Genomic DNA, 23,089 nt, shown 5'->3' with positions numbered 1-23,089 from the left:
TTGCAGCTTTTCTCCTCCAGAGGGCTTGAGATTACTTGTATACATTTAGGAGTTACATAAATCAGGAACTATGAAATCATCATTTTGTCTACACAGAATTATTACATGAGAGTTCATCTTCATGCTGATCTGTGAGTTTGCTCAATAGTGTGTGCTGATGCCCACAGACTATTAGGCTATAGAATCGTCAGATCGGCATCGAGAAACAATCCTGGGATGAAGTCTCTATGGACCCTGCTCTCTCAGAGCAGTGGGCTGTCTCCAGGAAATTCACGTGTATGACTTCGCCTTTCCTAGACGGCTTTTCACATACATTTGTGTATTTCTTTTCTGTCTTCTATGGTGCAATATTATTCAAATATCTCAGTATCCTTAATTGTTTATGTGTCTAAGATTGCACCCCAAAGGAAGGAGACAAGAACTGAAGGAAGTCCCCCAAATAACCTGGAATTTTGTATTATCCAAGCTTGTCAGTAGTGAGCTTCATTATTGGTATGCTAATTAGGTAGACAATTTACATATCGTAAAGTGATCTCTTCATGCCAATGCCTTAGGGTCCTGGTCGGACATGGGAAGTTCAGAGTGGCAGGTGGCAGGGTGCCTGTCCCCTGCCAAGAGTGTTTGAACCTGGCTGCTGACACTTTGGGCCCTGAAGGCGATGGTGACTCTGCCTTCTTCTTCAGCTCACCCTGCCTTCATCGTTAGCTCAGGCTAGGGCTTCCCTCATGCAGCTTCTCCCATTTCTCACACAGCGATGCCACCCAGCCTGCAAGTGTGATCTGAAAGCTCTCACAGTTTGTTCAGACTTACCTCATTGCCTCTGGCTGGCCGTCTCCTGTCCTTCAGCCTCTACTGCTTCTTAGTGGGGTCTCTCTCTGTAGACACATGCTTTTGTGTCCTTTGGTTCACTGGATGAATCTCGTACCTCTAATCTGTTTTTCCTCTTTCTAAATACTCCTGCCTGCTTGCCCTGCTTCTCTCCTTTCTTCTTTCTCTCCCTCCCTCCTTCCTCTCCTCACTTCTACCACTTCCTCACTTCACTTCTTCTTTTTCTTTTCGTTTTTGGCTCAAGGGGCCCAGGTAGGCCTGGAACTGGTTAAGTAGCTGAAGATGACCTTGGACTTCTGATCCTCCTGCCTTCAATTCTCCGATAATAACTGCATGGCCAAGCCTGGTTTTCTGGTGCTGGGACTGAAGCCTAGGTCTTCCTGCTGGGGACGGACACACTGCCAATTGAGCTTTTCCATGTGGTTTTATCTCTTTCTTGCCTGGCTTAGCATCCAGGAGGGAGTTGCTTAACAAAACATTGCCTTGGGTTTGTTTTAAAGCAAAAAGGCAGACTGTGGCTCTGGAGCTGCTGGAATCCGAAAGGAAATACGTCATCAACATCTCTCTGATCCTGAAGATAAAGGCAACATTCCAGGGCTCGGATGGAAAGAGGAACCCCAAGGAGAGAAGGTACAGTGCGCTCATTGCCTTTGCTTTCCAGACTGACAGGACTAAGGTAAGTCACCCACTGCTGCCATTTTGGTAATTCTGCAGCCTAGAGAGTTCCAGAAACAGTCTTTGCAAGTGAAAAGCTCTCAGGGAGAACTTTCCCTCGGGATGGAGACCCTCTAACTCCAAAGACCAGACCGAGACACCACAGGATGTAATCAGCAAGAGGATTTGGTTTATTGTCGGGATACACAGGCACAGGCACCTGCGGGTGCTTCAGTCACTCGGAGGACTGGCGCGCCCCACAGAACCAAGGATGGGCTTTTATAGGATTTTGGGGAGCAGAAGCAAGCATACAGAAGCAGATGCATGGTTACAGGGATATAATTGGTGGATTCTAATATGGCAAGGGTTTAGCCCGGGGGCAAGTTTCCTAGCTACCTTCCAGAAACATAACGGCTGACTCGGCCCCCCAAGGGTTCAGCCCGGGGGCAAGTTTTTTAGCTACCTTCTTGGAACATAACGACTGACTCGGCCCCCCACCAGGGTGTGGGACCTCTCCTGGGGCTTTTTTTCATTGTCAGGTGCTCAACGGCAGTCCTCCTGTTGCCAGGCCTTCAACCAAACACATCTTGTTTGGCAGCCGCTGTGTACTCAGTGTTCTAACCTTTCTCTGAACCAGTCATCTTAAATATAGCCTTGCAAAATGGCGTTACTGCTGCTAAGCTGGGGTCTTTCATTCCCCCATTTTTTTTTTTGTTAACTTTGAGTGAAATCTTTCACTCGACTTGGTCAAGAAATTTCTGTCTGGTGGGGGCTTATTCCCTCACTGACTCTAGGCCACAAAAGGGCTAGGAGGAGCCACGTAGGAGTTTTAACTTTAAGGGGTTTGGAGTGCGCTGAACTCTCCATGTCTGGGGTGTAGTGTTGTTATTAGTCAATTCCTCAGACCGGACTGTCTTGACGTGTGGTGTGTGGATCTAAGCCGAGACTCCGTCTACCTTTAGGGCGGTCGGGGTAGTCAGGAGGACGGTGTAGGGTCCTTTCCACCGTGGCTGGAGATTCTTGGTCTTGTGTCTGTGCACCCACACGGTGTCTCTAATCTGGAACGGGTGTGGCACCACCGGATGTTCAAGCTTGTCCTGGTAAGCAGCGGCCAAAGGTCTCCAGACGTCTCTGTACAATCTGTAGGGCCTGTAAATGGGCCCTCAGAGAAGGGCTGTCAGCAAAATCAGCAATGTTTGAATCAAAGAAATGGACAAATGGGGGTGGTGCTCCATATATTATTTCAAAAGGAGTTAGACCATGGGGGCCCGGGGTATTCCGGGCCCGATATAGAACTAGGGGAAGGAGGGCCACCCAATCCTTTGAGCCAGTTGTAAGCGTTAGTTTGGATAAAGTCTCTTTAATTGTTTTATTTATGTGTTTTACCTGACCTGAACTCTGGGGTCTATAGGCACAATGTAATTTTTAATCAATCCCCAGCAATTTGGCCACCAACTGACTTACTTGGGAGACGAAAGCGGGCCCGTTGTCTGACCCCAACGCTTGAGGCATGTCATACCTGGGAAAGATTTTCTCGAGGAGCTTCTTGGTGACCATTTTTGTAGTCTCGTGTTTTGTGGGGAAGGCTTTGACCCATCCTGAGAAGGTGTCTACAAACACTAGGAGATACTTGTATCCATATATATCTGGTTTAATTTTAGTAAAATCAATTTCTCAATGGATGTCGGGACGGTGTCCCCTAGGACGAACTCCTTGTCTAATCATGGTCCTTTTCGGGTTAACCTGAGCGCACGCTTTGTAACTCTCAGTCACCTTTTGTATCGCTTTGTCCCGATTCAAAAAAACACAGATTTATCTCTTCCCGATCTAGTAAGGTTTTCATCTTCTTAAACCCCAAATGGGTTAATTTATGTAAAAAGGAGATCAATTCAAAAGTCATTTTTATTGGCATAACTGTAGACCCACTGTTTTAGTTGAGGGTGGTAGATGGCCCCCATTTTTTCTAGGAGCTCTATGTCCTCATGGGCATAAACCCAACTAGTTTGTCCCACTGGTGGGGGCGTGGGTTGGTCTGGGCTATTTAAGGGCAAGATTTGTTTGTTCATGGCCGCTTCTCGCGCCGTGGCATCGGCCAGCCGGTTTCTTCGTGCCTCTGGGTTGTGCCCTTTCTGGTGTCCTGGACAATGTATAATACTCAGTCTTTTGGGCAAGAATAGGGCTTCTAAGAGGGCCAGAATTTTAGCCTTATTTTTAATATCTTTACCCTTAGATGTGAGCAGCTCCCGCCTCCGGTAGATCTCCCCGTGGATGTGTGCCGTGGCAAAGGCATAACGGCTGTCTGTATATATATTTAGCCTCTTACCTTTTGTCATCTTGAACGCCTGAGTCAAGGCGATGAGTTCAGCCCGTTGTGCGGAGGTACCAGCAGGCAGGGCTTTCGCCCAAATCACTTTGTCCTCCGTAGTGACCGCAGCTCCAGCCTTTCGCTCTCCCTCTGCCAAGAAGCTGTTGTCATCCGTGTACCATGTGTGGTCAGCATTCTGAAGAGGCTGGTCCGATAGGTCCGGCCTGGTTCTATGTACTTCTGTGAGGATTTGTAGGCAGTCATGCTGTTCTGCCTCCTCTGGTAGGGGAAGCAAGGTGGCAGGATTGAGGGCGACTACGGGTCCAAACTGAACCTGTTCTGCATCCAGTAACAAGGCTTGGTAGTGGGTCATGTGGGAATTAGAGAGCCAGCGGTCTGGGGGCTGCTTTACCAAGGCCTCCACTGTGTGGGGTGCTAGGATGGCGAGTGGCTGTCCCAAAGTCAATTTTCTAGCATCCTTGATCAGGACAGCAATAGCAGCCACCATCCTTAGGCACGGTGGCCAGCCGGAGGCCACAGGGTCCAATTTCTTAGACAGGTAGGCCACAGGGCGTTTCTAGGGTCCCAACCTTTGTGTTAGGACCCTTTAGCATACCCGTTTCTCATCAATGAACAGTTACTGAGCAAATTGTAAGGGTTTGGAACAGTCGGATGAATATCTTCTATCCTCTTGTTGACCTTTCTCAAGTCTTGTACTGGCCTATAATCTCCAGTGCCGGGTTTCTTAACAGGCAGAAGAGGCGTATTCTAAGGCGACCGGCAGGGGATTAGGATGCCTTGATCTAGAAGCCTCGTAATGTGAGGCCTTATACCTTGATAAGCTTCATGTGACAGGGGGTATTGTTTTATGGAGACTGGAGTTGTAATTAAGGGGGGCTGTTGGAGCGCCAACCCCATCCCACCAGTCTCTGCCCAAGCCAGTGTCCTGTCCCGGTTTATAGGGTTAGAACTTGAAGGGGAGTTCCGTGGGGGCCAGTTATTTGGGCCCCTCCTTCCTCAAAATGAATTTGTGCTTTTAGTTTGGTGAGCAGATCACGGCCCAGCAGAGGGTACGGGCAGTCCGGAACATGTAAGAAGGAATGGGTCACCTTACCGGTAGCCAGCTGAACCCGGCGGTCTGTAGTCCATCGGTATTGTTTCTCACCAGTAGCTCTTTGTACCCAGGCCGTCCGGTCGCTGAGTTGTCCTGAAGCTTGGGTGAGGACTGAATGCTGGGCTCCTGTGTCTACCAGGAAAGTAACCGGCTGCCCCCCAACTTTAAGCGTTACCCTGGGCTCAGGGGGGGGTCCTGGCCATGACCTCCCTAATCTTTATCTAGAGCCAAGAGGGAGGTTCGTGGTCGAGGCTTTCGGGGTCCGCCAGGCTTCTTGGGGCACTCTCTGGCCCAGTGCCCTTTCTCTTTGTAATAGCCACATTGATCTTTATCCAGCTTTAGCCCCTTTCGAGCTCCCCCCTATCTCCCTTCCTTTTTTGGCCCTGAACTACGGCGGCCAAGATTTGACTCAATTCTTTGTTTCTTTTTTATCTCTCTCTTATTAAAAATCTTTTTAGCTTCTTTAAGTAAATCCTGTAATGTATAGCCCTGTAAATTTTCTAACCTCTGTAACTTAGTCCTGATATCTGGAGTAGCCTGCCAGATGAAGGACATAGAGACACTCGTCATTTGTCCTGGGTCATCTGGGTCATAGGGAGTGTACATATGGTAGGCCTCCTTAAGTCTCTCTAGAAAGGCGGAGGGAGTTTCCCCTGCTTCCTGTAATACCTGTTTTACCTGAGCCAAATTAGTAGGGCGTCATATAGCCCCTCGGAGACCCGCTAGAAGCAACTGGCGATAAAGGCGTAGGTGTCCCTTACCTTCAGCTGTATTAAAATCCCAGTTTGGTCCTCAGGCAGCTGGGTGGGACGCCCATCATCTCCCAGAACATGCTTTCTGGCCTCTAGGAACACTCTTTGTTTTTTTTCTGAGGTTAAGAGGGCCTGTAAGAGCTGTTGGCAGTCATCCCAAGTAGGCTGGTGGGTAAGTAAAACAGATTCTATTAGGTCGGTGAGTGTCACCGGATCTTTGGAGAAAGAAGGGTTGTGTTGTTTAAAACGGCCAGTATTGGGTCTGGCCACCGGTTCCCTGTCTAAGTGGGAAAACCTGGGAGGTTGAATCTGGCATCACCTCGCGCTTATTGTGCAATCTCCCTGCGACAGGGGAGAAACCCTTATCAGACTGTGGCCCGGCAACTGATCTGGCCGGCGGCTCTGTCTCCTCCGTTTTAGCCGGGCCTGTCAGAGAGAAGATCTATGAGAGGGGAGTTTGGGTCTGCCGGGAGGACAGGTTTCTTAGAAGGCTCTGATTTCACAAAGGTAGAGAGAGGAAGACGTGGCCGGCGGACCGGGCGGGGCCGAGGGGACAGACTGGGGGTTGAGGGGAGGCCAATTTGGGTCCACGAAGGGTTCCGCCCAGGAGGGGGGTTTTAAGGCGAGACTCTCTCAAGTGATAATATAAGAAACCTGGTCAGGATGTCCGTGGACGACCCGATCTTTAACCTGTAAAATAATGATCTTATTAAATGTGTCATTCACTGGCCATCCTGCTCCGAAAGTGGGCCACTCGGATGTGTAGAGAGTCTGCCCTTTTCCTTTTTTTTTTTTAACCTCGACGGACTGGTTGTGTGCCCGGTCGTGGACGTCTTCCCAATGATCAAGAGTGAGACTTAGGGGCATTGTTAGGGACTGTCCCATGTTAGTTCTAAGGAAGATTAGGACACAGAGAAAACAAACAACACCAACAGTCAAACAAACAACAGACAGGCGTGCTGCACGGCTTTGGTACCAAACTGAAAGCAAAAAGTCAGATGGAGGTGGCAAAGGTCCGGGGCCCTCTGAAAGCCAAAAATACAGACAGAGTGCCGTTAGTCCGGATCTTTCTCCTCTCCCAGATTGGGCCCCGAAAAGTCGGGCCCCTAACACCCTTGGAACGTCTTCCAGGGCTGCGGGGCGAGAAGTCCGAGCTCGTCAGCTCCTTCTTCGTCCCGCCCAAATTCCAAACAACCTGGCTGAGCGCTCACAGAACAGACCTGGCTGAGCGCTCACAGAACCTGGCTGAGCACTCACAGAACAGACCTGGCTGAGCGCTCACAGAACAGACCTGGCTGAGCGCTCACAGAACAGACTTGGCTGAGCGCTCACAGAACAGACAGAATAAGGCAGAACGAGACAAAATCAGACAGACAGACAGACGCCGGCCGGCTTACCTCCCAGTGGGTGGTCGGTGGTCCCTGGGTGGAGGATCTCCTTTCCCGGCCAACGCACCAAATGAAAAGCTCTCAGGGAGAACTTTCCCTCGGGATGGAGACCCTCTAACTCCAAAGACCAGACCGAGACACCACAGGATGCAATCAGCAAGAGGATTTGGTTTATTGTCGGGATACACAGGCACAGGCACCTGCGGGCGCTTCAGTCACTCGGAGGACTGGCGCGCCCCACAGAACCAAGGATGGGCTTTTATAGGATTTTGGGGAGCAGAAGCAAGCATACAGAAGCAGATGCATGGTTACAGGGATATAATTGGTGGATTCTAATATGGCAAGGGTTTAGCCCGGGGGCAAGTTTCCTAGCTACCTTCCAGAAACATAACGGCTGACTCGGCCCCCCAAGGGTTCAGCCCGGGGGCAAGTTTTTTAGCTACCTTCTTGGAACATAACGACTGACTCGGCCCCCCACCAGGGTGTGGGACCTCTCCTGGGGCTTTTTTTCATTGTCAGGTGCTCAACGGCAGTCCTCCTGTTGCCAGGCCTTCAACCAAACACATCTTGTTTGGCAGCCGCTGTGTACTCAGTGTTCTAACCTTTCTCTGAACCAGTCATCTTAAATATAGCCTTGCAAAATGGCGTTACTGCTGCTAAGCTGGGGTCTTTCACAAGGAGACTAGGCAGTGGTGGCAAGTCTCAAACCGGTTCTCAGCAGTCAGATAATGACTGTAGTCTGTGGGGCCTTCAGTCTGTGTCAACTCAGAATTTAAAGTGAGGCACTGCGTGTCCTCACGGATGGCAGACGTCACCTAAGTCTCAGGAAATGGATGTGGCAGGGCTCTGAGTACTAAGAGCCATTAGACACTGATACAAGGACAGAACTCTTGTTCAGGCGATCCCGTAGCAGGTACTTTGTGAGAGTGTGCACCGAGGTGTGTGTGTGTGTGTGTGTGTGTGTGTGTGTGTGTGTGTGTGTGTGTGTGACTGTGCTTCCAGCATGCTGGCCCTAATGTCACAATGTACCTGCTCATACTCCTTACTCCCTCTGTTGGGAGATAACAGGAAAGAGGGATGGACTAATTAATGAAGAAGAGCTGATTCAGAATGAAGGGAGGGAAAGAACAATCCTGATGAATGGGAGTCTGGAGTCCGGGGCATCATTCATTACCTTAAGTGTTTATTCCACGAGGTGATTGATACATGGTTCATCAGTTATGAATCTACGTAAGAAACTCCCATTTTTCTGCTACTTCTGGCTCCTCATATTTTACTTGACTTTACAGCCATTCCATATCTCCTCCCACCCAAACACAAACACCCACATATCCACAGTCATATCTCAATGACTGTGGTGAGGAACTGTTCAAGTGTCTTGAGTGTTTCTAAGGATTAGAAGGGCTTGGATGGAAAGAGGAATTCCAAGGAGAGAAGCTACCCGTGTGCTGGTGGTGCCAGTGACCGCCACCACGAGTTTGTAGTTAGTTCATCACTGCAAGATGCTGGTGAACGAAATATGAACAACAGAAGGCTGACATGGCATCACAAGCCCTTGACAACAAACGCTCAGGACTCTTGCTTCATCTTCCCACAGTGGCCTAGGCTTTCTCTGTTCCTTCGTACCCCATCTGGCCACTTGACTTCCCACTCAGAGACCCCACTAAAGCCTGACTTTCTCTCCTACCTCCTCCTCCTGAGCTGTGGGAAGGTTCTGGACTGTAACTTTTTTGTTTTCCCCCCAAGTACCTGCTCAGTTTAAATGACTCAATGGAAAGAGAATCTACCTTTTACTGTGGGTTTGCTTCTGAACCTAAGATCTCTATCTAGGGATCTGGAATAAAAGGAGGAAGGAGCCATGTACCCTGGGTCCTGTGTGTCATACTTGTTCTGGAACTTCATGACTCTTCCCCAGCACTGGAGTGTATAGCCATGAGGCAGGGCACTTACCTACCATTCAGGAGGCCCTGGGCGCTCTCTGCCAACGGGAAAAGGAATCTGCAGAACCTTGTGATGTCTATATCTCAGAGGAAGACACTAAACTAAGGTCCAGAGATGCTCAAAGCCACATAGAAAAGGGAATCCTTATTCTGTTATATACGTGACAATGCTGTTCATATTGGTTGTCAGGGTAACCCTCGTGGCTTTTCCTCACTCAAGCAGCACGAAGCTTCAACTTGGAGCCTTGCAACTGAACTCACATTGTCTTGTTCTAGGTCGGGCTGTGCTGCCTTTTCTGTCCTACACTTGGGCTTTCCTCATCTTCTCCTCACTACTTATCTCTTTTCCATATGCTTTTCTGAAACCTTGATGCACTGTGAATAGATCTGTCGGCAGTGTTTTTTCACAACAATTTATTTGGTGACTTTGCTCATCACAGATGGCAAGGTGTCAGTCAGTACTTTCTACCCCTTGTTGAAGATGGTGACCTCTGACATTGCTACCCCTTCTCAGAATTGCAAAACACAGCCTTAGGCTTTCCCTGGAAACACTGAATTGCTCAAGAGAGTCCTCAGTCCTTTTAGGCCAGCCTTGTATATTAGGAAAGGCACACACAGCCAGGGGGAAACTGTGGTCATGTGTGAGAATGTCACGGAAGTTATTGTTGTGACATTGTTTGACTCATTTTAAGACTGAGCAGTCTGGGAACACCTGTGGGGAGGATCGCTGTTTCACCTGACGTACAGAATTTGGAACGACATCTACCAAGAGGTGATGAACTCTGTGCTACAGATTGTACTTACTTAATTATCCAAACTCAATCATCTGGGACCTGCTACTCTTCAAGCCAGCCATTAACCCATTCAGCAGGGCTGTAACCCGCTGCTTGTAAAGCAGGGTTTCATCTTGGCCCAATGCTGAATTAGCAAAAACAACATAACTACGTTGAAACTATAACTAGATTTTCCTTGATGGCTTTTTATCTTGTTTTGTTTTTTAAATCACTATTTAAATAGTATATCAGTGAGAGGAGAAAGAGCTTCGAAGGTGATAGGAACGATCCACATAGCCATAAAAAATTAGAACGTGTTTTAGTTAGGGTTTCCATTGTTGTGAAGAGACACCATGACCGAGGCAACTCTTATGAAGGACAACATTTAATTGGGGCTGGCTTACAGTTTCAGAGGTTTAGTCCATTATCATCATGGCAGGGAGCATGGCTGTGTGCAGGTAGACATGGTACAGGAGAAGGAGCTGAGAGGTCTACATCTTGATCTGAAGGCAGGCAGAAGGAGACTGACTCTTCCTCACTGGGCAGAGCTTGAGCACTAGAAGCCTTCAGAACCCACCCATACAGTAGCAATGCCTCCTCCACCAGGGCCAGACCTCCTAATAGTAGGACTCCCATGGGCCAAGCATGTTCAAACCACCACAGAGCCCTTGAATATTGTGTTTGAGAGTCGGGCCTGTGTGAGGGGTGCCTTCTTGCCTTCTTTCTCCCTCTATTCTCCATCTCCTGGCTCAGTTCCTCCACACTTTCCCATGACTTCGTATAATATCTGTTAATTTTTTTCAAAAGTTTAAAAGCCCGTTTTCCATATTTTGTCAGAACACACTGTAAGTCTTTGCTCTTCATGAAGCATGCGTTTCCACTGTCATTGCAAGTTGTGATATTTATATATGCTTGGCTCAGGGAGTGGAACTATTTGGAGGTGTGGCCTTGTTGGAATAGGTGTGGCCGTGTTGGTGTAGGTATGTCACTGTGGGCTTGGGCTTTAAGACTCTTGTCCTGACTTCCTAGAAGTTAGTATTCTGCTAGCATCCTTCGGATGAAGATATAGAACTCTGACCTCTTTCTGCACCGTGCCTGCCTGGATGCTGCCATGTTCCCACCTTGATGACAGTGGGCTGAACTTCTGAACCTGTAAGCCAGCCCAAATTAAATGTTGTTCTCATAAGAGTTGCCTTGGTCATGGCGTCTGTTCACAGCAGCAAAACCCTGACTAAGACTCAAGGGTTGGCCTAATTGGTCCCTGAAACCTCAGTTACCCAGTGACAGCCCAAAGAAGGTGGGCATCAGCTCTCCAGCTCACCAGAGACATTATTTACAGTAAAGCAGAAAATACTATTCTAGAAAGAAAAAGAAAGGGACCGGGGAGGAAGGGAGGAAAGATAATCCAGGATATATCCCACAATTTATATGGCAACACATCCCCACGTCAGGCCTCAGCGTGGTACAGCAACTTCACTATCCAGGTGGTTGCCTGGAGTCCTCTGCAGCCTCCGGGTAGGGGGATGTCTCTGCATCCGCATCTGCTGATGCAGCTTTTGCTCCAGGCTCCTGCTCTTCTCCCAGCCTGCCTGTTTCCTAGCTCCTCTTCAAATTCCTCTCTGGTCTGAACAGGTTATTTAGGTCTTCCAAGAACACTCTACTGTGGGTAAGATCAAGAGGCCTCTCTGTCTGTCTTAGAGCCAGAGCTCACGGACCAGAGAGCTAAAATGCACAGTAGTGGAAGGCTTCCTTGTGCCTTTCCTAGGAGAGCTCACTACCTATTCTAGTGTTTTTCTCTTCTCTGAAATACAGCTCCATGGAAGTCTTCGTTTGGCTTAGAAAAGGGGCAGGGAAGCCACACAAAAGCCCTTCTTTTACCCTGACATCTGGTCTAATGCGGAGGTCCGCTTGCAGCCAGATCACCTCGATGGTCCACTAGTGTATGTCCATCATACAGTCGGGAACTTTTTAATCGAAGTCAGCACTCAGAGACAAGTCGGCCATCACATCTGTGCTCAATGTGTTGGAAGCACAAGGAGATGCACGTGGCATCCTGAGCCATCAAACGGAGCTCAGACCCTGATTCAGCACAGCAGACTCCTTTGTCTTCCTCCCATCTTGTTCCCGTAGGCTCCTTCTTCTCCATTCTGTCTCTCTTCTCTCCACTCAGCCTTCTCTGACCTCTCACTTCTTCATTTCCTCTGGGTTAAAAATGAGGCACACAATCGGGGAGAGGAAAGAGATTGGAAGTAGGAAAGAGGCTCTCTCTGTGAAACACCAAGAAGTGCTCAACAGCCTGAGGTTCAGACAACAGACTGTCCATGCCCAGCATGCCTTTTTGGAGTCAAAAGAAAAGTTATGTGTGGGCTGCTGAGACAGCTCAACTGTTAGGAGTGCTGGCTGTTCTTCCAGAGGTCCTGAGTTCAATTCCCAGCACCCACATGGTGGCTCACAATCATCTATAAGGGAATCTGATGCCCTCTTCTGTCATGCAGATGCATATGAAGCAGAGTACTCATAAATGAAATACATAAAATTTTTTAAGAAGAAAAAGATATGTGAGCTCCTTCATTGCCCCGACTCCCCGGATTCTATCTGCCAGTGTTAACCAAATTGAACCACTGACCCAAGAGGTATTATTCCAGCCAGCAGCCAAGAATAGATTGTTTGGGTATCAATCAGCTTGAAATCTAAAACTCTGAAAACGATGTCCTTTAGAATGTCTACTGAAAGTGATATGAATGAGGCTGTTCTTTATTGTGTGGCCAATCACATTTGCATAATCCTTGAGCTAGCAAGGGGGCCTTATCTGTTGTCTGAGGATGTCTGCTTTGCTGAAAAGAAATTTATAATCCGAAATACAGACCCGTGAGAGTGTTTGCATGATAGAAGCTGGGCCTGTGGTGTGCATTCCTCTGGGACCGTCTGTGCCCCGGCTTGTGTGATTCTCCCTCTGTTCTGTTCCAAGCCTCTTCCCCGGCTCCCTGCGCTACCTTATCCAGCAGCACTTGGATTTGCTTCACGCGCTGCAGGAGAGGGTCCTGAAATGGCCACGCCAAGGAGTCCTCGGAGACTTATTCCTGAAGTTGACAAATGATGAGGTAAGATGCTCCCCTCTACAGACTTTGGATGGATTGTGTCCCACTCATCTGCTTCTCCTAATGGAGAACCAAGAGCCAGCACATTCCAGAGTTAGAAGAGGCCCTGATACTCAGTCTCACCTCCCACGCTGCAGTTAATAGGGAAGGCTCACAGAGATGCAAAGGCTTTGCTGACATCGCCCAGCTTGCTACGGAGTCGGCCATCTATGGCCGTCCTCTCCCTTCTGATTCACAGCATGTACAGTTGTGGTCTCCATTGATTATGTAAATGTGTATATGCATTTATATATGTGAGTTTATAAATACATGTGTGTCTATGTGTAATATTTGTATTTATGATACAGATACTGTCAAGCATGTATATAACCATACACACATATAAAATAAGCATGAGGAATAATATATATCTTCATATATAATTTTTATTCTTTATGAATTTTAAAATACATGGTAGGTGGCTGTTTGTCTTGAATGTTTTTTGTTTCAGTTCCTTAGAAAGAGAGTGCTGAATTTTGAACTCTCTTTTGTGTTACACTGAGAACATATCCAGACCAGAAGTTGGAAACCCAAATGTCCCCAGGACCAGACAGTGGCACCTGTGGTACACGGAGTTGAGTGTGAAGCAGTTTGTTCTGATTGGAACCGGCTGAAGTAGGCTGTGTTTGTTTAGATGCAAAGAATGGCTACTCAGATATTTCCAGTTATTATTTAGGGAAGAAGGGCTAGAGTTGAGTGCGATCTAGAATTTTATGTAAAGGGTTCTTATTTTTAAACGTTGTGTGAGGCAATTAAAGTTAATCAGTTTTAGCCTGCATCTTTGTCAACAGCCTGGTTCCAGACTGAGTTTCAGGACAGCCAGGGAGACACAGAGAAACCCTGCCTCCAAAAACAAAATTATTATTATTATTATTTTTTTTAAGTGTATTTTATTGTTTAACAATTGTAAAATACTTTAGCTTACTTGACTCTCAGTACTTTTTACTCTCTTGCTATGAAGGCAGAACTGTTGCACTTTGGTTCCCACATTGTAGTAATATTTATCTCAAAACCAAAACTATTTTTATACACATAGTCTCGTGGGTCACTGGCTGCTGTCCTTGAATGTGCTATGTAGTTGAAGATGACCTTGAACTCCTGTGTTCTCTCATGCACATCTAAATGTCAAGGAAACAACAAAAGAAAAAACATTAAAAAGACAAATAAGGGGATGGAGAGACGGCTCAAAGGTTGAGAGCCGCTGCTCGTGCAGAGGATTGGGGTTTGGTTACGGTAACCAGCATGGTGGTGCACAGCCCTCCGTAACTCCAATTACATGAGATCTGATACCTTGACCTCCGAGGGCACCAGATACTTACACGGACCACATATGTGTAGATGAATACTCAGCACACATAAAATAAAAGCGAGTCTTTATTTTAAAAAGGTGAATAAAACCTCCAAAAGCAAATAAAGAATATAGTTAATAAATTGTTAAATTTTCTCTGAATTCTTCTCCTTTTTTCATGCTCATGCCACTGTAAAAAACGTTGCCATTCCTATTTCCAGGTTCTTACCATGCATTTTTGTGTTTATTTTAAAGAATAATTTCTTGGATTACTATGTTGCCTACCTGAGGGATTTACCCGAATGCATCTCACTGGTTCACGTTGTGGTGCTGAAGGAGGTGAGTTAACTTTATGCACATGCTGACCTTTGCTTACACACCGTCGATATCATGTCGCTGGTCATCTACCCGGACAGCACGTGCCCTGTGAGCTTCTCTTCCAGGCTGAGGAGTCTTGAACGTGCTCCTGATGCCCTCCTCTGGGTTAAAGGGGTCCATTCAGGGATCAGAGCCATTGCTGTGGTCTGCAGGACTTTAATGACCCAGTACACTAGGCTACAGACAAAGCGGATCGGGACCCTGAGTCCGTCAGCAGCTTGGTGCCGTGTGGGTTGTTTCAGCCTCAGAAAATATGGCTCTCAGTACTGGATTCGAATCGTCCTTTGTCAAGCTAGAAGATCGTAAATTGCCTCTATCCCGTCCCCTTAAAGCGTGGCCACTTCAGCGATGTTAGGTGGTTGATACGCACGTCCACATGTGCACCGTGTTATTTTAAGTCAACAGGAAAACAGAGGTCAGAGGCCTAAGGCTGATCGCAGTCATTTCTCACAGGAGACGGGAGGCTGCTCTTACTTTTTCTCTCACCTCCCTGACTCCTCGCAACTGGAAATGACTGGCTCATGCTAGCGTTATCGAATGTCTGGAAAAGGAAAAGAAGGGTACAGAGGGGGAGTCCATCGTGCTTTCTGCCTCTAGGTGTTTCTAATGGCCTGTCCCCACTCTTGAAGGGCTCTTGCTCACTCTCAGAGCCTATTAGTAGATGACTTGTGGGAGAGCCTTAGTGCGTTAATTTAAGTGCAGCTTTCTGAACGCCTACTTCTGCTTCTATGGAGGGTGGGGAAGGAAGGGAGAGTTTGGAAACTTGAATCAATTCAAAAGAAATATGTTACATTCCCTGCTGGGGAAGTGTTGCCCTTTGGACATGTCCCTGAACAAGGGTCCTCTCCAGTGAGAGGTCAAAGCCTCACCATGCCCTTTGAGAAGAAAGCATTTTGGAAATAAGCTTTTCCTCCCTGGTGGGTGGAATCTCTGGTGTTCTATCTGCTGAGCTGACAAGGACATTGAAGAATGACTCCACGTTTCTCTCACGCAGGGTGATGAAGAGATTAAGTCGGATATCTACACCCTATTTTTCCACATAGTACAGCGCATCCCTGAATATCTGATACACCTGCAGGTGAGCCTGGCTGGACAGTCTACACACTGAACTATTATTTTTGGTTTCCAATAATAAGTACTGTAAAGGCACAAGGACTCATTGATATTTCTAAGAAGTATTCACATGGCTTAGGTTGTTATGGTTACACTGTACCACACCATACTAAGTAGAATCAAGAAGATCTATTCTTGAAAATTTTGATTTATGATACCTGTCTTTGAAGTTCTGTGTACCTTCCAACTTAACATCAATCTCCACTTCTGGGGGTCTAGAATCTTTTTTAAAAAATTATTAAGGAGCTTGGGGTTGGGGATTTAGCTCAGTGGTAGAGTGCTTGCCTAGGAAGCGCAAGGCCCTGGGTTCGGTCCCCAGCTCCGAAAAAAAAGAACCAAAAAAAAATTATTTATTTATTTTACTTATTTATTTATTTTACACTCCAAATTTTATTTCCCTCCAGGTTCCCCCTCCCTCCCTGACTGTACCACATCCCATACCTCCTCCCACCCCCTCTCCATCCCCTCCCCTCATGTCTTCATGAGGATGTCCCCACGCCACCCAGTCCACCGACCTCTAAACTTCCTGGGGTCTCCAGTTTCTTGAGGGTTAGGTGCATCTTCTCTGACTGAACCCAGTCCTCTGCTGTCTATGTGTTGGAGGCCTCATCTCAGCTGGTGTATGCTGCCTGGTTGGTGATCCAGTGTCTGAGAGATCTCAGGAGTCCAGGTTAATTGAGACTGCTGGTCCTCCTACAGGGTACCCTCCTCAGCTTCCTCCAGCTTTTCCATAATTTAACCAGAGGGGACAGCAGCTGCTGTCCATTGGTTGGGTGCACATATCTGCATCTGACTCTGTAAGTTGCTTGGTGGAGAGCAGTCATGGTAGGTCCCATTTTGTGAGTGCTCCATAGCCTCAGTAATGGTGTCAGGTCTTGGGGTTTCTCCTTGAGCTGGATCCCACTTTGGGCCTGTCACTGGACCTTCTTTTCCTCAGGCTCTTCTCCATTTCCATCCCTGCTTTTCTTGCAGACAGGAAGAATTGTGGGTCAGAGCTTTGACTGTGGGAGAGCAACCTTATCCCTCACTTGATGTCTTTCTGCTGGAGGTGGGTTCATTACGTTCCCTCTCCCCACTGTAGGGCCTTTCATCTAGGGTCCCCTGCTTTGAGTCCTGAGGGTCTCTCACTTCCCAGGTCTCTGGTACATTCTAGAGCGTCCTCCCACCCTCCTTCCTCCCGAGGTCGCCTGTTTCCATTCTTTCTGCTGGCCCTCTCTAGAATCTTTTATAAACACTCTTGATAGCATCTAAGTACCTAATCCAGTCCCCTCCTCTTTGGTTCTACAACCATCTGAATGTCATCTCTGGCCTCTTAAGTTCTGCTTACCTGCCCACTCATACGATCCTGGTGGCTTCAACTTGGCTTGGGTCCAGGGTTCCAGCATAGCTCATTCACACTTTAAGAGCCTGCAGGCCTGTAGAGGAAGTGGAGGTGAGGGCCCAACAACCTCTTTCTAGTAGCATCTCTTCCTCCTGCTACCCAGCTGTTCAGGTTTAAGGGTTGACTGAGCTTAAGTAACTCAGTGATAAATCTTAGAAATGCTTGTGCTTAACCTCAGCTAGAAACAGCCCAGAATCAGGACTGAGATTTCCCCCTGGATACGGCTTCAGGTCCTAAATAATTTTCTCACAGTAATTATCTTATGGGTCCTTTCAACAGTTTCACAAAGCAGGCATTATTGTTACTATTTTTCCTAAGGACATAGAGGACCAAAGAAGACTCAATATCATGTTCACAACAACACACCTAATAGACAAAAACCTTGGGCTGAAGGCCAGGTCTTGCAGACACCAAGTAAATAGGCCTGCTACTCTCTAGTTCACATCCAAATCTTCTGTCATTATTAGACCTAAAGGAGATCACTGAACTTGGTATCTCAGTGTCCTTCTTTATTATATACAAGTAATTTCTGTGCCTATCTAATTGGGTTGTGATTAAAAACTAAAAAAAAAATATAAAAGAGCTTAGCTCCTGTTAATAGCAAGAAGTCAATTATATAGTTGTTAAATGTTAGCTTTGCAATCTAAGTCATGCAAATATTTCACTGTAGCATATAAGATCTTGCTTTCCATTTTGTACTACTATAACAAAATGCCTGAGGCTGAGTATTTTTTAAGTGGAGGAGGTTTACTTTGGCTCACAGTTTTGGAGGGCCCAAAGCATGGTGCTAGCATTGGTTTCCAGTGACCCCCCCCCACACCCCCCAAGTAGTAAATGCAGTGGTAACAACGGTAACAATGACCAGTCACACTGTCTGAAAGAGAAGTAAAGGGGTGGTGCCTGGGCTTACTTTCCTGTGACTATTTCTTTTCCTCATTAGAACCCAGTCTATAAAACCAGAATTAATTCCTTCATGAGAATGGTCAGCCCCTAGTCACATTTCACTAGGTCCCAACTCTTAAAGGTTCCACACCTGTCAAAAAAATTACACCATAGATTAAGCTTTCAGAATCGTAGGGAGATAAACTACGTCCAAACCATAGCATCAGCTGATGTAATGAGAGGGGCCACCATCCACCTCTGCCCATCCCAAAGCTGCTGTCATGCCTGTCATTCTCATTACTGGTCTGACTCCTGTAAGTATTGCTTATAGATGATAATCATTAGAATATGTCTGTTATTTCATACATCTAATTATTGGGTCTTTCTAACTTTTCAGGATGGAATTACATTCCGTCACATTTCAAGTAAAATAGACAGAATGACTTCTTTTGATGTAATGGTCGAGCTTCCGTCTGATTGGCTAGATGAAGCATGTGCTTGAGCCAGTCATTTAGATTGAAGGCTACAGCACTCACAGTAGCTCAGCCTAACTGTACAATGCTGCCTCCTTTCCTTTTCCAATCCAGAATGTTCTGAAGTTCACGGAGCAGGAGCACCCCGACTACTATCTCCTGCTTGTGTGTGTCCAGCGCCTCCGAGTGTTTATCTCTCACTATACCCTGCTGTTTCAATGCAATGAAGATTTGCTTATCCAGAAGCGGAAAAAGCTCAAAAAGTAAGGTTGTGACGGTACCACACCTGACAGAGGTGCCTGAGAAGAGGGCACCGACCATCGCTTGTGTTGAGTGGTTGGAGTGGAGCGGAGGGAGTTGGAAAGGAAGGGTGGGGACGGGAAGAGGAGGCTGGCCACAGGAGGGACACACCCATGGCCCAGTGGAAATAACTTTACAAGAAAAGCACTTGGACTCTTAAGTTGTTTGCCTTAGCCTTCCCAGTTCAAGATTGCAATTTAATGGTCTGAATACAGTCTCGTGCATTGATATAATAAACATTTATTGAGCACCTGTCATGTGTTAGGTACTATTCTACCCAGTGTATGTATCACGATGACCTAAGTAGTCATAACCCTGTCACATGGGGCTAGACCGTGAAGAAGAGGCTAGGCGTTAATGAGTGGTGAGGGTAAAAGTGTTGGGGTATATGTGTCTGAGTAGATTTCACAGTCTGAAGAAATGGTTTGAGTAGGCGCCACCTGGCCTAGGTCTCCTTAAACATCCCAAACCATCTGGAGAACATTATCATTTCTCTGGGGGTTTCCACCTAGAAAGACAGCTATCTCCTGACCCTGTGCTCTCCTGACCGTGTGTCTCAGTCCCACTCTGGATCCTCAATCTCTTTTCAGCCAACTGTCAGCCATTATGTAAGCAGTTTAGCTTATAGAGGGCTCTGGGGATAGAGAAGCCTTCACAGAAAGCTTGATCTGAGAGACAAATCTATTTTTCTTAGCATAATCTCTGTATCCAGAGAGCCAGTCTTACACTTTAAAAACTCAGATTTATTATTTCCATTCTCTTAGGTCATCTATGGCAAAGCTGTACAAAGGGCTGGCTTCCCAGTGTGCCAATGCTGGCCAAGATGCTTCCCCCACTGCAGGGCAGGAGGCTGTCCGAGACAGTGGGATCCACTCAGAAGAAATGCTCCAACCCTACCCTTCCACTCCCAGTTCTGCCCCTGCTGTCACGTAAGCATCTGTTGCTATGGAAACATTAACAGTATTGGCCTTATAGACAATGTGTATAGGTAAGCACCTGCCATGGATTAGAAATGAGTTCTGCAGAATTCCACCCTTCCTTTCCAACTCCCTTCACTCCAGTCCAACCGGTTACTCAACACAAGTGATGGAGTTCCTGGCCCTATTGTTTCCATAGTAACCACCAAGCATTTGCTCATCAAGATGTTTGGATCCCAGAAAAAGGAAAGAAGGGGCAGATTTAGAAAGTGCTGACAGGTGGCACTTGGGAGGCAGAGAGACAGGCAGAGGCAGAGGCAGAGGCTCTCTGAGTTCGAAGCCAGCCTGGACTACAGAGTGAGTTCCAGGATAGCCAGAGATACATAATAGAGGCCTTGTCTCAAATTAAAAAAAACAAAAACAAAAAAACAAAACAAAAAAAAAAAACCAAGAGTACTAAGAGGTGGAGAGTAGAAACTCACTTTGTGTATTACTTCAGATCTTGAAGTAGTGTGAAATATTTTCTTTCACCTACAACAAATAGAGGGGGAGATCTCCACTATAACCAGGCCAAACTATGGCTGTCATCACACTCTTCTAGAATAGAGTATTCATGTAAAGCCCGTTCATTTTTTTCACATCTATAAATTTGAACTCCTACGTTTCAAGGTCAGCCTTGCAAGCCCTTAAAATATTCAGTGTCAGTATTCACACATGCATCCATATACAGTCCTGACAGAATTAAAATATAATTAAGTCGAATAGCCACTGTGGCCAGAATGCAGTAGTTCATTTACAGCTGTCTAGCAGGTAAGCAAAAACAAAGGTCCTAAGTAACAGGTGTCCTACACTTTTTAAACTGTAAAGCTTGCTATGTGCTCCCAGCCAAGAGAACTACAGAGCTGGGCAAATTCCGGTCGTTTTTTACCTCACATCGTTTTGTGGGTTGCTTGAGATGACAATCAAGATGCTTTACAGCCACAAAACTTTGAAAACGTTTATTACAGAATTACAAAGTTTACACGAGTTTATCCTCTATATCAGCATCCAGAGTAAAACAGTTTATTCAGGAACACAATTGTTTACGTGCCAAGATCTAGGGCTTGTTATCGAGCTCACTTCCCAGTATTCTATATGACTCTGTCACAGCAAGAAGTGAGATATATTGAAAAGAGATAGATGCCTTGAGACAGTGCCTGGTGGCGGGGAGGTTCAGACCTTCCACCAGACAAGTGATAGTGACAGCCTTTGTCTGCCGGCCATGTGATGTCTCAGTGACTGAGCTTGGAAACTGAGACTTTCCTGGCCGCTGTTTTCACTCTTCTAGGCAGGCCTAGGGATTCTTGAGAAAGACCCGCAGTCAGTTTGTGGCGCTTTTAAGTTAACCCACGAAGGTGCCTGGGAGGTGAGGAGAGAAGCAGTATTTGATCGCCTCTTTTGTACTGTTTCCCCCTTTAAAGACATCTGATGGCCCCAGCGAAGAAAGGCCAGCAGCAGCAGCAGCAGCAGCAGAGCCTCATGGAGAGCATGCAGCCCGGGAAGCCAGGAGACTGGGAGATGGAGGGCAGAAAGCACGAGCGGCCCGAGAGCCTGCTGGCGCCAGCGCAGTTCTGTGCGGCCGAGCAGGACGTGAAGGCGCTCGCCGGGCCGCTGCAGGCCATCCCAGAGATGGACTTCGAGCCGTCCCCCGCGGAGCCGCTGGGCAACGTGGAGCGCTCGCTGCGCGGTCCGCCCGAGCTCCTGCCTGATGCGCGCGGCTTCGTGCCCGCTGGCTACGAGGAGTTCGAGTACGGGGGAGAGATCTTCGCGCTGCCCGCGCCCTACGACGAGGAGCCCTTCCAGGCGCCAGCGCTCTTCGACAACTGCTCGCCGGCCTCCTCTGAGTCCAGCCTGGACATCTGCTTCCTGCGGCCGGTCAGTTTCGCCATGGAGGCTGAGCGGCCGGAACACGCGCTACAGCCGCTGCCCAAGAGCGCTACGTCGCCGGCGAGCAGCAGCGGCGCCTACAAGCTGGAGGCCGCGCAGGCGCAGGCACACGGGAAAGCCAAGCCGCTGAGCCGCTCGCTCAAGGAGTTCCCGCGCACGCCGCCCGCCGAGGGCGTGGCCCCGCGCCTCTACAGCACGCGCAGCAGCAGCGGAGGCCGCGCACCGCTCAAGGTCGAGCGTGCTCCCGCATCCCACGGCCCCGCTGCCGCCGCCGCCGCCTCCCGCGGGGCGCCGCGGACCTTCTTCCCCCAACAGAGGTCCCAAAGCGAAAAACAGACCTATTTGGAAGTAAGGAGGGTAAAGTAAAACCCAGCCGACGCCCGCCTCGGCGCCCCGGGCCTAGATCTCAGGGCCAGTCCCGGTTCCCTTGGCGGGGAGGGAGCAGGCAGAGGCGGAGCCAGCACACGCGTGGTTACAGGATCTGGCCCTGGTGGCCTTCGAAGGCGAGTGGCAGGGCGTTTACCACACCTAGAGCACGAAGGCAGAGAGGGCGAGCAGGCACCCAGACGCACACAAAGAGTATGAGTTAAGGAGTGAACGAATTTGTTCTTTCTTACAGGCTATAGGTCTGCCCGATGCACCTCCTAGACTAAATGTACAAAACTCCGAGCGCTGTGTGCTAGTCACTTCCAATATCTAGGGAGGACTAATGTAGACTTCGAAGTTTGTTGCAAAGCAAACCCGTGCTTTCTTAGAAAAGACTGTCTTGATTCAAACACCTTTAGCTTCTATGAATGTTGAGGGATTTTGATATCTGTCCTTGGTGTCTCCAAGCCTTGGGATATTTAAAAGTATGTTCCATTACTAACCACGAAGAGGCAGATTCATGGGCAGACACATAAGATTTCAGTGCAACAGAAACAAGTGATTAAGCATATTGACAAGATAGCGCTTACCTGTGCCACCACCCTTTCGTTCCACCCTTTCAGTCTGTTAGATCGATGGTTACAGACACATTTAATTGCCAGTGAACACAATACTTGTGTACCAGGCTGTCTGTGCTGATTGCCGAAGTTTCCGAAATCAACAGTGTAGAATGTCCCACAAGACACATGCTTACCACACAGAATTGCGATGTCCTGGGTTGGGGGCTTACAGGAGGGAGAGGTAAAACCCTCTTGGGTTGATGAGGTTACACAATGCGGGGTGGGAAACAAGGTCGGGAGCCTTTAAAGAAAAGATACCTGGGCATAGAATAGCTAGGTATGTTTTTCCTTTGGCCTAATGGGAAGGTAGAAAGAAAGCCACAGAAACAGGAGGGTTATGGATCATGGCAAGCGCTGGAGTTTGCCGCACACCTGAGTTCCAGGAGTTAAACCAGCAGAGGGAAAGAACACCCAATACTGTGGTCTAGCGAAGCCACCGACATTCTTCAGGAGTCTTGAGATTTTTTTTTTTCTTCTTCTTCTGGCTCTGATTTCTTGTCTCCAAACTATAAAAATTCTGCCGGGCAAAATTTCTGAGACAATCTTAGATAATC

General features: G+C 47.7%; 1 protein-coding gene across 23 annotated transcripts in view; it reads left to right on the top strand.

Annotated features, from left to right (window-relative positions):
* Arhgef33 (Rho guanine nucleotide exchange factor 33) overlaps nt 1-23,089 on the top strand; it is a 127,831-nt gene that overhangs the window by 53,991 nt on the left and 50,751 nt on the right. For 11 of the 23 annotated variants that reach the window (XM_087554230.1, XM_087554239.1, XM_087554231.1 and 8 more), the window contains 7 exons: nt 1,329-1,458; nt 12,723-12,855; nt 14,435-14,518; nt 15,552-15,635; nt 18,521-18,669; nt 19,471-19,635; nt 21,084-21,897. In XM_087554230.1, coding sequence (XP_087410356.1) covers nt 1,329-1,458; nt 12,723-12,855; nt 14,435-14,518; nt 15,552-15,635; nt 18,521-18,669; nt 19,471-19,635; nt 21,084-21,897 — 1,559 coding nt within the window. Of the gene's footprint in view, nt 1-1,328; nt 1,459-12,722; nt 12,856-14,434; nt 14,519-15,551; nt 15,636-18,520; nt 18,670-19,470; nt 19,636-21,083; nt 21,907-23,089 lie in introns of all 23 variants that reach the window. The other 12 variants (XM_087554229.1, XM_087554233.1, XM_087554226.1 and 9 more) reach the window with 2 other exon arrangements.

This window comes from Rattus norvegicus, chromosome 6, assembly GCF_021556685.1.
Source record: "Rattus norvegicus strain SHRSP/BbbUtx chromosome 6, alternate assembly SHRSP_T2T, whole genome shotgun sequence".
In the NCBI taxonomy this organism is placed as follows: Eukaryota; Metazoa; Chordata; class Mammalia; order Rodentia; family Muridae; genus Rattus; species Rattus norvegicus.
Note: the sequence above shows the minus strand (reverse complement) of the source record. Positions and strands in the feature narration are given on the sequence as shown.